Raw genomic sequence first — 16,458 nt, forward strand, 5'->3', positions numbered from 1 at the left:
TCACCCTTAAAGGGCACTTTAGGAATGGGACGCCATTTAGGGATGTTCCAAACTAAAGTGAACAACTGAATCCCTGAATCAAATCATGAAGGGCCCTTCCAGAAGTCTGTTAGCGAAGGGAACATGCGATGGTGACTTCACGGAAGTGATTTCCGTTTGTGGTCATGTGATCTTCGATTAGTAGATCTTGCGATGCTTTTTCAAGCAAAGTTGGGGTTGAATTTGCCTTCACATACAAACGTAAGTAGAATAGTCTAGTTACATCCGTCTTTATTTTAATGTGATACAAAATATTTTTTCGTCAGTGATAGAAATACTGTATGATTTAAGACGATAGTGTAAGCATGTTTAGTTTGAAAAAGTTTCACATTAAATAAGACACAATTAGGTAATATTTGAATAAAATAATAATAAGAAGAAAAATAAATATTTATTTGCAACAACTGATGGAGTGCTGAATGCTGCATGCATGCACAACGTTGTCATGATAACATTTGGTCAGTCATTTCCTTCGCCAAGGGAGTTCCGAATGCTTATTCGAGACAGTAATGCCCTACACCCTTCAAAGAACACACTTCAATGGCTCTGCCCTTTGAAGGGAGTAGGGCATAGAGATGGTCACTTCTGTTTGGAATTCGCCCATTCTCTCCCAGCAGGTGGCGCTTTTGGAATGGCAGAAATATAGTGGTTTCCCCGGTAACGGCAGTACACAAAGCAGCGCAGCAGCTGACTTTGAAATGTGCAGTGCTCATATTTATTCAATTAAATCATAAACTTTTGAAGTTTAATTGTCACTTTAAGCCATATCACAATTCTTGTCTTTCCATCCCCAAATTAAGACCACCTAAAATCAAAGACTTTCTTGTACCATTTAAGACTTTTTATGGCCTTAAATTCGATACAACTAAATTTAAGTAGTTTTAAGAACCCGTCAATTAGCAACCCATGGCGCCATAGGACCCAAACGGCTCTACTGAGCCGACCTTGATGTGCCTAATATAAATTTGATTTTATTAGAAAATAGCATTTGACATTTATTTATTTCATTATGTCAAAATTATTTGCGCTCCGGATGGACGGATCTCACGGTCCAGATTCGGACCGGAGTTGGCCAGTTGGCGACCCCTGTTATAGACCATATACTGAGACCTAGTTTCCACTGGTTAAACTTCCCTGTATTGTCAAATGATGTCCAGTAGCTTTAGCCTTAAGGGCCATGCTACTGCGGATTATCTCAAGATCTTGTCATGTTATGTGAATTGTTTGAAATGACACCACCTGCTCTAACAAAATTTGTGAAGTTACAAACCAAAATGTGGTGCAATACATCATGTGTATGCTGTTTACATGTACATCTGTGGTGCTTTTTTATACAAAACCTCGGTATAGTTTGGTCTCTAACTGAAACAAATAGTATGTTTGTATTCTGCTATAATTAAGACCATAGACTGTAAAAAAAAAAAAAAAGATGGATGACGGATCTCCACTTCCTTCCACTATAGAAAAGTGAAGCCAAAACATGTTCTGCTAGGTGATTTTAATATACATGTGTGCTGTCAGTCTAAACCTCTGGAAATGGAGTTTCTCAGTCTCATTGATTCATTCAATATGGTTCAGTTGGTGAAAGATCCTACACATACTCTTGTATTATTTACATTGCCTTTTTCTCAGCTAAGTTCAAGCATTACTCCTACTGTACAAGTGACTCGTTCCTTTTCTTCCCACTTTTGTGATGACTTCACAAACACCTTTAACGAGGTGTGCTTGTGTCTGTCCTTGGAGTCATCTCTACCTGATTTGGATGCTGAACAGCATCTTAGTCTGTTTAATACTGCCTGCTCAGAGGTTTTGAATACAACTGCTCCTCTTAAACCTAAGAAGTCAAAACCTAAAACTGAACCATGGCTCAATGATAACATCCGCTCTCTGAGGCAAGATTGTAGAAGAGCTGAACGAAAATGGAAAAAGGACAAATTGCAAATTTCATATGAAATGCTTAAAGACTGTTTTGCTACTTTTCAGAAAGCAGTGAAGTCCGCAAAGTCTAAGTATTTTTTTATTTAATTGCAAAGAATCATCATAGTTCTAAAGCCTTATTTTCTGTTATAAATTCTGTTTTAAATCCTCCTGTAAATGTGATTTCAAATCCCTCAGTGTCATTATGTGAAGGTTTCTCAAGGTTTTTCTGTGATAAGATTACTACTCTGAGATCTCAGTTGCAACCACTTGCTAATGTTTCACCTGAATTTTGCTGCTCTTCAGCCATATGGAGTGGTTTTGATCCAGTTTCTCTCCAGTCTCTCAAAGAAATTATCGACCATTTGAAACCTTTCTGCTCTCATGATGTTCTCCCTCCACATATTTTAAAACACATTTTTTACTCAGTTGGACCTAGTTTGGTGTCTTTTCTGAATAAATGTTTAGTTTCAGGGACTATACCTGATAGCCTCAAAGAAGCTACTGTGACACCTCTTCTTAAGAAACCTTCTCTTTATGCTAGTAATATTAATAATTTTCGACCCATCTCAAATCTTCCATTTATTACCAAAGCACTGGAGACAACTGTGTTTATTCAGCTACAGTCTTTCCTTAGTGCAAATCATATTTTTGAAACTTTCCAGTCTGGTTTTACGCCTCTGCATAGCACAGAGTCTGCATTATTACGGGTCCTTAATGATACTTTGTTGGCGACTGACTCTGGTGACTCTGTTATCCTAATTCTGTTTGACTTAAACTCTGCTTTTGATACAGTTGATCATACAATTATTTTATCTCGACTAGAATATTTTGTGGGCATCCAGGGAACTGTTCTTAGCTGGTTCAAATCATATTTAACAAAAAGAAGTTTCTCTGTCAGATTGGGTCATTTTTCTTCGTTGCCCTGCTAAACTTCCCTGTGGAGTGCCGCAGGGTTCTATTCTCGCACCCATTCTTTTTTCTTTGTATTTACTTCCTTTGGGCTCTATTTTCAGAAAGCATGGTATATAATTTCACTGCTACGCAGATGATACCCAAATTTATCTACCTTTGAAACGAAATAAGCATGCTGCTCTGGAATCTCTTTTTGCATGCCTGGATGAAGTGAAAACGTGGTTCTCTCAAAATTGTTTATTTCTGAATGAATCAAAAATCGAGGTTATAGTCTTTGGCCCTAGTGAAAATTCAGGGAGCAGAAGTATCGATCTGGACTACCTTGCTCCTTTTACTTCTTCCTGTATTAAGAACCTAGATGTCTTCTGGGATCAGAGTCTTAAATTTGATAAACAAATAAATGCAGTTATTAGTTCCTGTTTTTTTCAGCTACGCCTTCTCTCCAAAATTAAATATTTTCTCTCTGTGAAAACTTTAGAGATTGCTATCCATGCACTCATTACATCTCGCTTGGACTACTGCAACTCTCTTTATCTTGGCATTTCTAAATATTCCATCGCTCCTCTCCAATTAGTACAAAACGTCCCAGGTTACGTATGTAACCATGGTTCCCCAAGGGAACGAGACGCAAAATGCTAGGGGAACGCCTTCAGCGATACCAAGCTCTGAATCATATGCGTAATCAGTCGAATCGATGGGCGAGACGTCAGAGGCGGGTGACGTCATGACCAGGAAGCTTTAAAAGCACGTGAGATGCAGCCGGCGCTAGTTGGGACATACCCCGCCCGAGGGTACAAAAAAGCTTTGGCCGGACCGGGCGCAAAGTCGAGATAGGAAGGACCCACAGAAAGGGCCTGCAGAACAACCTCGGTTGAGAGACTAGAGGCTATGAGTTGTGCCCCCTCAGGGGCCACACCCACAGCTTCCACAACTCTGGGCGGGGGTGAAAGCCTGACGGGAATCTCCCATGGAGTGCCGTCGAGGAGAGAAATCAGGTCCGAGAACCACACTCGGCCCGGCCTGAACGGGGCTACTAGCAATAGACGGACCCCGTCCCGACGCACTCTCTCTAGAACTCCCGGGAGCAGAGCGATCGGGGGAAAGGCGTAAAGACGAAGCCTCGGCCAAGTCTGTACCATAGCATCCAGCCCCAATGGTGCTGGATGAGTCAGAGAGAACCAGAGGGGACATTGCGATGTCTGACGGGTCGCAAACAAGTCCACCTGAGCCTGGCCAAAAACTCTCCATATCTGCTTCACCACCTCGGGGTGAAGCATCCATTCCCCGGGCCTCGGCCCCTGCCTCGACAGGATATCTGCTCCCATATTGAGATGCTCAGGAATATGAACTGCCCTCAGCGAGAGGAGCTTGCCCTGGGACCACACAAGGATCTGATGCGCCAGCTTGTATAAGGGGCGCGAACGTAGACTTCCCTGGTGGTTGATATAAAAGACCACCGCTGTGTTGTCGGTGCGCACCAACACATGGCGATCTCTTAGGTCTGGAAGAAAGTGTTTGAGGGCTCGAAACACGGCCAGCATCTCCAGGCAATTGATGTGCCACGTGAGATGGCGACCACTCCACAGACCGCGGGCAGGGTGGCCACTCATGACTGCTCCCCAACCGGTGAGGGACGCGTCTGTCGCTAGCGGACCTTGATCATGCGAAGCGGGTTTCCCCTCGGGGGAACTCCGCTGCTAAATTCCTCAAAGGACAACGTAAATTTGATCACGTTACTCCAATTTTGAAATCGTTGCATTGGTTACCTGTGCATCATAGAATTGAGTTCAAAATGCTTCTCTATGTTTTTAAATCTATAAATAATCTGCCACCGAGCTATCTATCTTATCAACTTTATCCATACAATCCTACACGAAATCTGAGGTCTGGTGATCAAAGACTTCTTTCTGTCCCCAGATCACGGTTAAAGCATAGAGAGGATAGAGCCTTTGCGGTTGCTGGCCCTGGGCTGTGGAACAGCCTTCCAGCCTATATCAGATCAGCACAGTCTTTAACTGTTTTTAAATCATCTCTTAAAACCTATTTATTTTCTTTGGCTTTTAATTAATTGTGAGTTTATGGTATGAATTTGTGGGTTGCCATGTGTTCTATGTCTTTGTTTGTTCAGCACTTTGGTCAGCCGTGCTTGCTGTTTTTAAATGTGCTATATAAATAAAACAAACTTGAAACTTGAAGCCAAAACATCTCAGTATGGCCGCGGTCATCTTCCCAAAATGATGTCATTTGGTGCCAGAGTCTGTGTAATAGTGATTCATTTGGAGGCCGAGTCTGCACAGTAGTGATCATGAGGTGGAGCCGCGGTATCAAAGTCCCGCCCAAGCTCCCGCAGACCCAATCACAAGCTCACAATCATGACACCACACCCTGTTTGTATAGCATCAAATAACTAATTAAAGCAAACTTATTAGAAAAACGAACACTTGAACAGATTTGAAATGTAATTTGATTATTTAGTTTAGCTCACCTCCTATTTATTTGCATTGAGAAGGCGGGTTTATGACCTATACTGCAGCCAGCCAGCCAGCAGATGGCAACTGGAATGTTTTTGCTTCACTTTTCAGGTCGTGTGCAGCACACTTGGTTGAGACATTTTCAACAATATATGACTCAGATCACATTTTCAAATAAAGAAATTATTTTTTCACAATATGAAAATGGCAGCAAATTTAAAAGCACTTGTTAAAGTTAGACATATTCTATATATTGACTGCAAAGATGAGCTTCTAAACATTAAAAGCAAGTGGTTTCATAAGACTCAATAGCTGCTTCAATCAGTTTAGTGTGTGGGTTGTTTACTTGAGAATTGCTTTGACTGATTCGGTAGAATTAGTTCACTAACTTCAACCAGTTCAATAAGTTGGTCATGTGTTCACTTGTTAACCATTGCAACCAATTAATTCAGTGAGAGAGCTGTTAACTCAAGAACCACTTGACTGATTCAACGAGTGAATTATTGATTTAAAAATCACTTTGAGTTATTCAAAACCTCAAGCTCAATAAATGCTTGCCCCAATTCAGTGAGTTAATTTTTTAACTCAAAAACTGATTCTGTAAGTGTGTGAGTTTATGAGTCAATAATTGCTTCCATTGATTCAGTGAATGAGTTGTTGACTCTGGAATCCTTTGACTGATTCATTGAGTTTTGAGAGAATAATCTGGCCGCCAACTCCCCATTTCTTATTCAGGCAAATTTACAAACAAGTCATTCAATCAGATTTGCAAACACACTTAACTGATTAATCACGCTTAATCACAAATTATCATTATCACAAGCCATTTATGCATTTACAACAGTGTTATTTTCTGCTGTCTGCAGTCACAAATGTAGTACAGGGATCTAATAGCTATCTTACAGCACAAAAGTACATCTACTTACTACACAAGAAAAAAAAATGCAGGTATATACAGTGCTCTACAGTATAGGCTGCTATTTATTATGCACTCCATAGGTGCGAAAGAACAGAGTGCTAGATGTAGTAATGGAATAATTGCTGATGCCCACACACTTTTATGACTTTTATATGCTTTCATAATATTCATCTCTAAAACTTTTGTGAGGCCACTTTTGTATCGCCTGTGATATCACACTGAGCTGTTTATTAGCAACTTCAAATTTACGCGGTGAATAAAAGTTGTGAGTTTTAAATAGTACCAGCTGAGAATTACTATAGTGTATGTTAAGAGGATGTTGTATCTATCTGTCTGCAGTGCTGTGCAGCTTGTCGGAGGCAGCTTGTAGTCTCAGTATGGGGCGACGTTGAATGTTTTATGATTTAGCAGCTTGATAATGTCACAGAAATCAGTCATCTCAGAGGCACTCTGTTATCCGTCAGCCTCACTGGGAAAACAGCAGCCTGGCGTAACCCCCATGAGCTCTTGAGCATTACAATTCCACGACAACCTGAAGAGTGCGGTTTACACGGAGAGGACACATCTCACTACTGACAATTACTCAGTCCTCGCAGTGTGGCGAAGGAAGCAGCGCACACCTCATTTACGTGACAGCTCTGTTCTGGATCACCTGTCGTCTCCTGGATGACCCCTAAACCGTTGGAGTGTGGTGATTCGCATCATTTCGAATGAGACAGTTCCTGTGACCCTGTTCTGACCAATCAGACTTATTCATCTGTTCCCACTGAACCATGAATGCACTGTTAAACACTTCCCTGTAACCAAGTACTACACAATCTTGATAACCTCTTAAAATGCTTGGTGACTTTGGTGAATCTATGGTCCGGCTGTGCAAAAAAAGTGTTAATTTTTCTAGGAAAAAATAAATCAGTTCAAATTGGTTAATATTGCTATGGAATATTGGTTGGAATATGGTTAAATTCCTCAACCAGGTCCCCACCAGCTAAGCTAAGCTGATCTATCAGCTTTTTTATGTTCTCTATACAACGGTTACGGATATTACTGCACTGTATTTTGAATGCATTATTTTTCCCAATCTACTGCCCACTTTAGATTTATCCACTTCTAAAAAAAACATAAAAACAAAATCATGGTCGTTTTACATGTCTGTCAGATGGTCTCTTCCTGTCAAAGTGGGCAAAATAAGTGGCAAAATGCCACAAGTCAGATCTCTGGCTATGGGAGAAATAGCTATTGGTCAGTTTTAACCAACCATTTACCATGTAACTTCAGTAAATCTATGGGATGCTTGTGCAAAAATAGAGGTCATACTTCTTGAAATAGAAAATTACTTGAAGAGTATTATGTTACGACTTCAAAGCAATTTTAATATGATGGGAGATTTGAAAACTGATGCTTTTGAATGTTAGCATCACACATATCCAACTTCATATCTATGGGTTTTTATATATATGGTAGGTTTGTTCGGTTGCTCACGGAGTGCAGAGACGTACTTGAGAGGTGAGGAGCTCCGGTTCGAATCCCGTGTAACTACGGTTCGACAAAACAGTTAAAATCTGCATATAAATAAGTTCAAATGACACGGTTGCATCAACAAATGCGTTTTTATATTAGTTTTGCATTTGTTAACACTATCGGGTAGGTTTAGGGTTGGGTTTGGTGTAGGGCATATTTCCAACACGATAGAGCATTAACTTTTAGCGACAGACCAGGATATTTGAATTCTGAACTGCCGCAATACGTACCTGAAGAAACGTAATAAAAACACAGCAATACATACCCATATCAATGTAATAAAAATGTGCCAGGATTCATGTATTATATTGTATTGAACCCATGTTTTAGCGCCACTCAGTGGACATTTCTCTTTGAAATTGTGGCGAAACATTCACTAAGGTACGTAAAAACGGTGTTGCAGAAAATTACCCAGATGTATCTATTTTTATGAGACCAGGTTGATAGATAGATATATTAGATTAGATTAGATTAGATTAGATTAGATTAACCACCTCAACCAGGTGTAATAATAGCTAAAGATCAGCTTTAACCAACCACAAACCATGTCAACCATAGCGCTAACAGATGTCCTTCAAATAACCTAAAAAGTCTACGGCAGCAGAATAATTTGTTTCTGAAGTTAAAACAAATGGATTCATGCCCCACGAACCAAAAGGAACTTTGACAGAACTTATTTTATTTGTAAAGGTCTCTTTTATAATGCAGCTTTCTCGTTCACTTGTGAAATATATATTTCTCCCAGTGACAACAGCATCCATCAGTTGTCAGGCTGACGGAAGGCTGGGAATTTGGGAAGTGCAGCGATGTTTCAATGATCCCTGTTCAATTTCTGTTTGGCCGGGGTCCCCGACAACTCTAACTGAATAGAGACATGATTCATTGGTGAGAGGTCTAGGTCGCTTTCAATGTTACACAAGACTCCAACACACAGTCCTTGCTTGTTAGGCCCCAGAAACTCAAATCAGGTCCTAAATGCTGGTTAGTGCTGGTCTGGGGCAGGTCTAGCATGTGGACCATCAAAACCCAACTGGAAAAGCTGTTGGACCAAGGTAGTCTTGAAAGTGTCGACCTTGCAGAGTCCAAAACACACTTTATTCGGTTGACTAGCAATGATCTTTGCAACAAGATGAGAAAGATGACTGTTGAGTGTGATTTTGAACCGTGGTCCAAAGCTCAGAACAAAAAAGGCATATTTAAGTCAACTCATTATTTGAGCCACTCACTGTGAGGTCAAACTTCTAAAGTTAGTTAGAAGTAAAACAAGAACTCTCAGTTGTCAGGCTGACAGAAGGCTGGGAGTTTGGGAAGTGCTGAGATGTTTCAATGATCCTTGCTCAATTTCCGTTTGGCCGGGGTCTCTGTCAACTCTAACTGAACAGAGACATGATTCATTGGTGAAATGTCTAAGTCACTTTCAATGTTACACGAGACTCTGATACATTGTCCTTGTATGTTAGACACCAAAAACTCAAATCAGGCTCTTAATGCCTTGCTGGTTAGTGCTGGTCTGGGGCAAGTCTAGCTGGTGGACCATCAAAACCCAACTGGAAAAGTTGTTTGACCAAGGTAGTCCTGCAGGTCTCCAAAACACACTTTATTCTGTTGACTAGCAATGATCTTTGAAACAAGGTAAGAAGGATGCCTGTTGAGTGTGAGCAAACAGAGCTCAATTGGTCTTGTACATTTGCTAGTCAAGTTAAGTCTGGCCTTTTGATTGAAACATGGTCCAAAGCACAGCACAGAAAAGGCATATTCAAGTCAATGTTGAACTCCTATTACTATTTGAGCCACTCACTGTAAGGTCAAACTTCTAAAGTCAGTTAGAAGTAAAACCAGAACTCTTTCGCCCTAGTGTAATGAGAACACAGATCAGTGAGAGTGAGTTTGTAAGTGCTCAGCATGAGAGTCTATGAATTGGCATGGGATTGTGTGATTCAGCCTCATTCTCACCTTCGCTCCTGTAGTGCTCCTGTGAGCTGAGGGCCGAGTATCTGTGTCTGGAGAACGGAGGCCAGTCCTGGCTAGATGATCCCACTCCATGGTTGTTCCTTAACCTCATCCTGGAGTTTAGCGAGGAGGACGAGGAACTGTCTGCCTTCATCCGCAGCACTGCAGTGTATGATACAGGTCTCCTGGCAACGGCTATAGCAAAATCTGAAAAGAAGACAGACAGCGCTGTTACATCTAACAATTCAGACTCATATTGCCAGGCTCTAAGATATACTTGCATGGATCACTATTGCTCATGTATAGTGTTAAGGATTTGAACAAACTCCTAAACCTATGGTACGTAGTAACTTCGGCACATAAAATCTGATATACACTTTACAATTTCAGCAATGATTTTTTGTTAAATAACTCTCACTGTATAATTAAATTGCATGTGATGTTAAGCCAAAGCTCACGATTTATGTGCTCACACTATACGGTCCGATCGTTGAGCTGCGACTTGACTGCTCACATTATATGTGTGAAATAATCATGTGGGAACCGACAAACCCAGACTGTATAGCCTCCATCGCTCCCGTCCATACCACACACCGTGTCACCATGGGTTAATTTCTGTTTTCAGGCACAGTGAGGAAAAAAACACTCAGGGTTCAGAGTTCAGGGCAATCGGTTAAACTGCTTAAACTAACTATCCGATACCCTCATGAGGGGCAACCTAAATTTCTTACATGTCAGAAATTCATCTGACCATCTGATTGGTGGTCGTGGGAGGCTGGTTGTCTCACGTTACAACAACAAAACAAATGACATGCAACAAAGTTGAGATTGTGTGCTGAGGAGTCTGTGAAAGCAGTCAGACTTACAATTTGTATTTGTTGGACAAGAAATAGGTATAAAAATCCTACAGGCACTGAAGGAGGGAATAGAATATCAGAATAGCACAGAGATTTGAACGTTGACTCATCATCACATCTGGCATTGCTCTAGAAACATCTCAGAACACCTTAGGAAAAGCATTATTCTAAAAATGTAATTATATAGTTACTGCAATAACAAAGTCATTTTAGAAAGTTTTTTTTCAGAAAAAAAGAAGACTAAGAAAGCTACAGACCCAGACGGTGTTTCACCTGCCTTTTTAAAAGTCTGCGCTGTCTTACAGTAAAAGTCTTACACAGATCTCCAACGGATCTCTGGAGCTGTGTGAAGTTCCCTGCTGCTTCAAACGGTCCACTATCATTCCAGTCCCCAAAAAACTCAAAATCACTGGACTTAACGACTACAGACCTGTCGCTCTCATGTCTGTGGTCATGCAGTCATTTGAGAGACTGGTGTTGGCCTATCTGAAAGACATCACTGGACCCTTGCTGGATCCTCTTGCATACAGAGCAAACAGGTCTGTGGATGATGCAGTCAACATGGGACTGCATTATATTCTGCAACATCTAGATAGACTTGGGACTTACGCAATGATCTTGTTTGTAGACTTCAGTTCGGCCTTCAATACCATCATGCCTGACTTTCTCTCAGACAAACTGACCCAGCTCTCTGTGCCCACCCCAATCTGTCAGGTGATCACCTGCTTCCTGACAGACGGGCAGCAGCTAGTGAGGCTGGGTAAACTCACATCCAGGACTCTCACGATCAGCACTGGCGCCCCTCAGGGATGTGTGCTCTCCCCATTGCTCTACTCCCTGTATTCGAATGAATGCATTGCAAAGGACCCCTCAGTCAAGCTCCTGAAATTTGCAGATGACACTACCATCATCGGCCTCATACACAATGGAGACGAGTCTGCTTACAGACATGAGGTTAAAGAGTTGTCTTGTCTGGTGCAGTCACAACAACCTGGAGCTGAACACGCTCAAAACAGTGGAGATGATAGTGGACTTCAGGAGAAACCCCCTGCACTCCCCCCACTCACCATCATGAACAGCACTGTGGCTGCAGGAGAGTCATTCAGTATCTGAGGATCTGAAATGGGACACTCATATAGACTCCATTGCTAAAAAGGCCCAGCAGAGACTGCACTTCATTCGCCAGCTGAGGAAGTTCACCCTGCCACAGGAGCTGCTGAAAGAGTTCTACTCGGCCATCATTGAGTCCGTCCTGTCTTCATCCATAACCATCTGGTTTGGTTCAGCTACCAAATCAGACTTCAAGAGACTACAACGAACAGTCAGGACTGCTGAGAAGATTATTGGTTCCCCCTGCCGAACCTCCAAGATCTTTACACCTCCAGAGTAGGGGTGGGCAATATAACCAAAATTGTATATCACGATAACGATATATATCATGATATAGTTATTTTTTCTTTCAAAAAGGTTTTATGATATTACAATCATTGATACCATAGAATTTTCATAATCATTATCACCAATGTCAATATCAAACTAATACAAGCCTAAAAAGAGACAAAAACTCAAGCTCACTGAAGAAACAGTCAGTGATGAAATAAGGATAAGAAACTAGTTGCAAGCAATAGGACAAAAGACTACAATAAATAAGAAATGCTACATACATTGTGTACATTAATTAGTCTTCACAGTGTTAATTCTATCTATCTATCTATCTAAAGTACCACACATGTATTATGTATAGATTCTATACACACACACACACACACATATATACATATTGTAGGGTATAAGACCGAATCAGACAATTTAAGACTTGATAAAGAACAGTTGAAACACGAGGAGCCGAATTCCACAGAGAGGCCCAAGACACAGGACGTTCGTAAATCAGATCCTGGCGCCACAAGCCTGAAGCAAGCCCACCAACTAACAGCTTTGAGTAGCTCACAGCATTTAAACAAAAGAACACTTATTGACAATTCCAAGGAGATTGTCAATTTTGGGGACAAGTAATCAAGATTAATGGTCAAAAGAGATGCACAGCGTGACCATCACATGTAAACCAGTGATAGTGATCACAAGCTCTTTTAATGGACTTTTCCCCCCACCTCGACGACAAAGAACAGACCGAGATTCCTTACAGACCTTTTAATCTCTGGTCTTCACAGAAATGTCCACATACATTCACAGAATGGCACAGAAACTGCCTTTCCATGTACCTAAATGACACTAAAAGGACTTGTGAGCAACTAATCATTTCTATACATAACTCCATATTATGTATGTAACCCACATGTGTGACTATCAGGTCTTAATCATTTATTGTGTATGTATTTTGAATAACTATTGGACCAGGCCTGAACTTTATTTTGTGTTTTGGTTCTGTTTGTGCGCAGTAGTCATCCGTGAGGGGCTGTCGAGCTATTTTGTGTTTATTTTATTATTAAAGTTTTGTTTAAACATTTAAATAACTATCGAACTGTGTTACAGTATATATCATTATTATTATTTTATTTCTTATTAAAGTTACAAAAGTGATTTAGTCAAGAGCAGTGAGAGATTTTATCTCACTGTTGTTTGATTAATATGAATAGCAGACAGGACGAATATTGGACAGCTTCCCCTTTAAGACCGAAGTCCGGATCCAATATACTGTTACATATGCACTTTCTTTTTCAGCTGTTTACTCTCTCTTAATACCTAAATCACTGTGTTTATGAGGATACTTGCAAAGACAGGAATTCTGACACATATAAGTGTGTTTATGTAATCGTTCAAAGCCAATAAAGCGGCAAAAAATGCGTGCTCCTCTCACACAGAAACAGAGACGGCACACGCATATAGCTCTGTTGTTTGTGTTTCAACGTATTAAAATCGGTTGTTTTAAAACTGCAGTGCTTAAAAATGCATGTCCATGCTACAGATGTAGTCCCTCGTTTAGGAACGAGCTCCTCGTTTTGTCCTGGCTGGTCGTTCTCCACCTGGTTCGGTCTCCCCTTCACGTAACGTGGTAGCGTGTAAATATCGCAGTCATCCAAATGTGAAAAATATTACCGTAAACAATGTATTTTGCGACACCACGAAATAAACGATAGACTTTTTATTTCGTCCATTCGATATATATCGTCATATCGCACAGCCCTCTTCCAGAGTGAAGAAAACAGCTAAGAATATCACTTTGGACCCCTCACACCCAGCCCACTCTCTCTTTCAACTGTCGCCCTCTGGTTGGCGCTACAAAGCACGGACCACCAGAACAGCCAGTCACAATTCAATAAAACAATTATGTTTTTTCCTCTATATTTCTACTTCTGTATTATATAACATTATTTAATTTTCTGTTTTTTTTTTGTTGTTTTTTTCTGTTGAAACTCCCGTCGCCAAGACAAATTCCTTGTGTGTGCAAACATACTTGGCAATAAAGCTCCTTCTGACTTCTGACTTCTGAATGACCCCAAGCTTCTGTAGTGTATTATGTTACATGAAATTACATGTATTTATATATATAAAGTAATTATCAGTTTTATTAATTAACTAAACAAATGATCTGCTAAATAGAGTTAATTTCTGCAATGAGCAAGTCTCTTTTTTTTATCTGAAACACAAATGCGCACTTGTGAAACAAAGGAAAAGACAGGTTGACAGTTTGACACCTTGTTCTTATTTTGTTGCTTTTTCTCATCACGGAAAAATTAGAGTTGCAATAAGTTATACGTGTCATGAACATTGCCATGTTCTATTGCAAATTCCACACACACAGAATTAAATTAATTCTGATAGCAAATGCTTAGTATTTACGCAGAGAAAACACAGAGCTAATTATATCTCTATTATATCACGTCAATCAATGCTGTGGATTTACAATTGCTACAAATGATTCTAAATTGCCCATTTGTGTTAAAAACTGTGCCAAAAGAGGAAGGACTTATTGAATATCTTAATTAAAGAGTCATTATACGCCTGCTGAAATCTCCTTATTCTGCTGTCTGCCAATTAGAACTTTAGCAAAGTAACTAAGCTCCAATGCACCAAGCCATCTGACTAAATTCACAGATGTGACGCTCAGTAATGAGGACAACCTCACAAATGACAACTTAAATGCTTCATTCTTCAATCGTTTATAGACCATCTCGCCCGGAGAGAGGGGAAGTAACCTCTAGAAATGAAAGCCTGCCCAAAACGTGGATCTGTATTTGTGCAGAGAGGCACTCGAGGAAAAAAGTGTGCTGACATTTATGAGGTCCTAATTAAAGACAGGCCTTTTAATACTTGCAAGATATGACCTTTGCTGTCCTGAACCTTTAGAATATGAGGGCTTCCGTTCTCACATAGAAAAACCGAGAGCTCCTTTTCTCGCATAAAAAAAGTCTCAAATGTGTATGCATTCCCATTCAGGCAGAAAAACCCACAAATAAATGTTACTCTCAGCTTTCAAATGCTTAAAGAAAAGAGGAAACTGATACAAAAATGGCAGACAGGTGTCTAGACAGCTGCCTACACAGAAATCAACAGAAAAGCACCCATATATAAATAAATATAGGCAGTTACCGAATTTGATGGATAGAAAGATGAATAGATGGATGGCTGGCTGAATGCTTGATGGACAGGCAAGCAGCAAGAATTGTGTGAAAGAGACGGGCAGGAGAGGGAGGAGTAGAGAAATCCAGACAGTCAGATCCAGCTCTTTACATCCATGTGGAAGAGGATCTCATGGGCATGTTACTAAGTTGGGGGCTTTAAATCGTAGCATATGAAATGTAGTTGATTAAACATTCATGGAATACCTTTAAAAACTTCAACAGAAGCATGTAGGATTGTGTACGACATTCCGTTTTACTCTTTCTGAAGTGGTTTGTTGTGGATTCTGAACTTTTTAAGTCCTACTTGATTTCGTGGAATTAAGCTTTGAAGTCAAAGATGTTTTTAATTATGGAAGTACTTTGCTTTTTCAGGTTCTAAGCAAAACAAACTGCCTTGGGATGACCAAGAAAAGGCAAGAAAATGAACATTGTGGAAACAGAATCCAGGCTGAGGGATTTGAACAAGCTAAACACGTACCGTGAGATTACAGCAGAAAGCTGTGGCATACTCACTCCTGTCGTGAGAGAGTGAATGTCGAAGAATCCTAACTGCTAAGGGCATAATTCAAAAGTCAGATTCGGATAGGACTAGTTTTCCTGCTTTGGTGTTTTAATTGCATCTAAATCTGCCAAGTATATAGAATTTCACAGACGTTGTGTGAGAAAACCCGAGCAAGTGACATACTGTTTTTAAGCTAACTCAATGGCTTACTTTGATGGCTGATATTGTATTACCCCAACACTACTGCTTCTGTGATTTGATCTACCTGAGCTAGCGTTTGAGCACTAATCTTCTTCATGCTCTACCATTCAGTATTACAGAGGCCCTGAAGGGACATGGTGATGCTAAATAAATTGAGATACATTTATGTTTTAATTTATATTTAACTTTAGCATTCCCTTGAGAAAAACAAATGTTTTGTGATTGAATGCAAAGTTTCTCAGGGGAATGAAATACTTTTGCTTTGCAAGCAAGTTTCTCAGGGGAATGCAATGCAAAGATGTTTTTCCTCTCTCTTGCCCCTCCCCCCCATTACCATGTCCACTTAAAGGGGTCCTATTATGCGTTTTCACTTTTTTAATTTTAGTCAGTGTGTAGTGTGTATGTTTGGGCATTAAAAAGATCTAGAAAGTTACAAATCTCAAAGTCCACTCCAAAGGGAGATATTTAGTTTTTTTAAAAATCCCTTTTCAAGAACTACAACGAACGGCTCGTTTGGACTACAGCGTTTGGTTTCCGGGCTTTGTGATATCACAAAGCGGCTCATTAGAATTTCATTACACATAATTCC

The 16,458-nt window shown here is 40.3% G+C and overlaps 1 protein-coding gene across 1 annotated transcript in view; it reads right to left on the reverse strand.

Annotated features, from left to right (window-relative positions):
• The window catches only part of LOC107684615 (contactin-5-like), a 132,102-nt gene extending 122,172 nt beyond the window's left edge, over positions 1-9,930 (reverse strand). Inside the window, 1 exon segment of the mRNA XM_016480915.1 lies at positions 9,733-9,930. Within this exon segment, the coding sequence (XP_016336401.1) occupies positions 9,733-9,883 (151 nt within the window). The 5' untranslated portion in view covers positions 9,884-9,930.
• Positions 9,931-16,458: the final 6,528 nt, after the last annotated feature.

The sequence above is a fragment of the Sinocyclocheilus anshuiensis genome, unplaced genomic scaffold, assembly GCF_001515605.1.
Source record: "Sinocyclocheilus anshuiensis isolate Anshui unplaced genomic scaffold, SAMN03320099.WGS_v1.1 scaffold41, whole genome shotgun sequence".
Lineage (NCBI taxonomy): Eukaryota > Metazoa > Chordata > Actinopteri > Cypriniformes > Cyprinidae > Sinocyclocheilus > Sinocyclocheilus anshuiensis.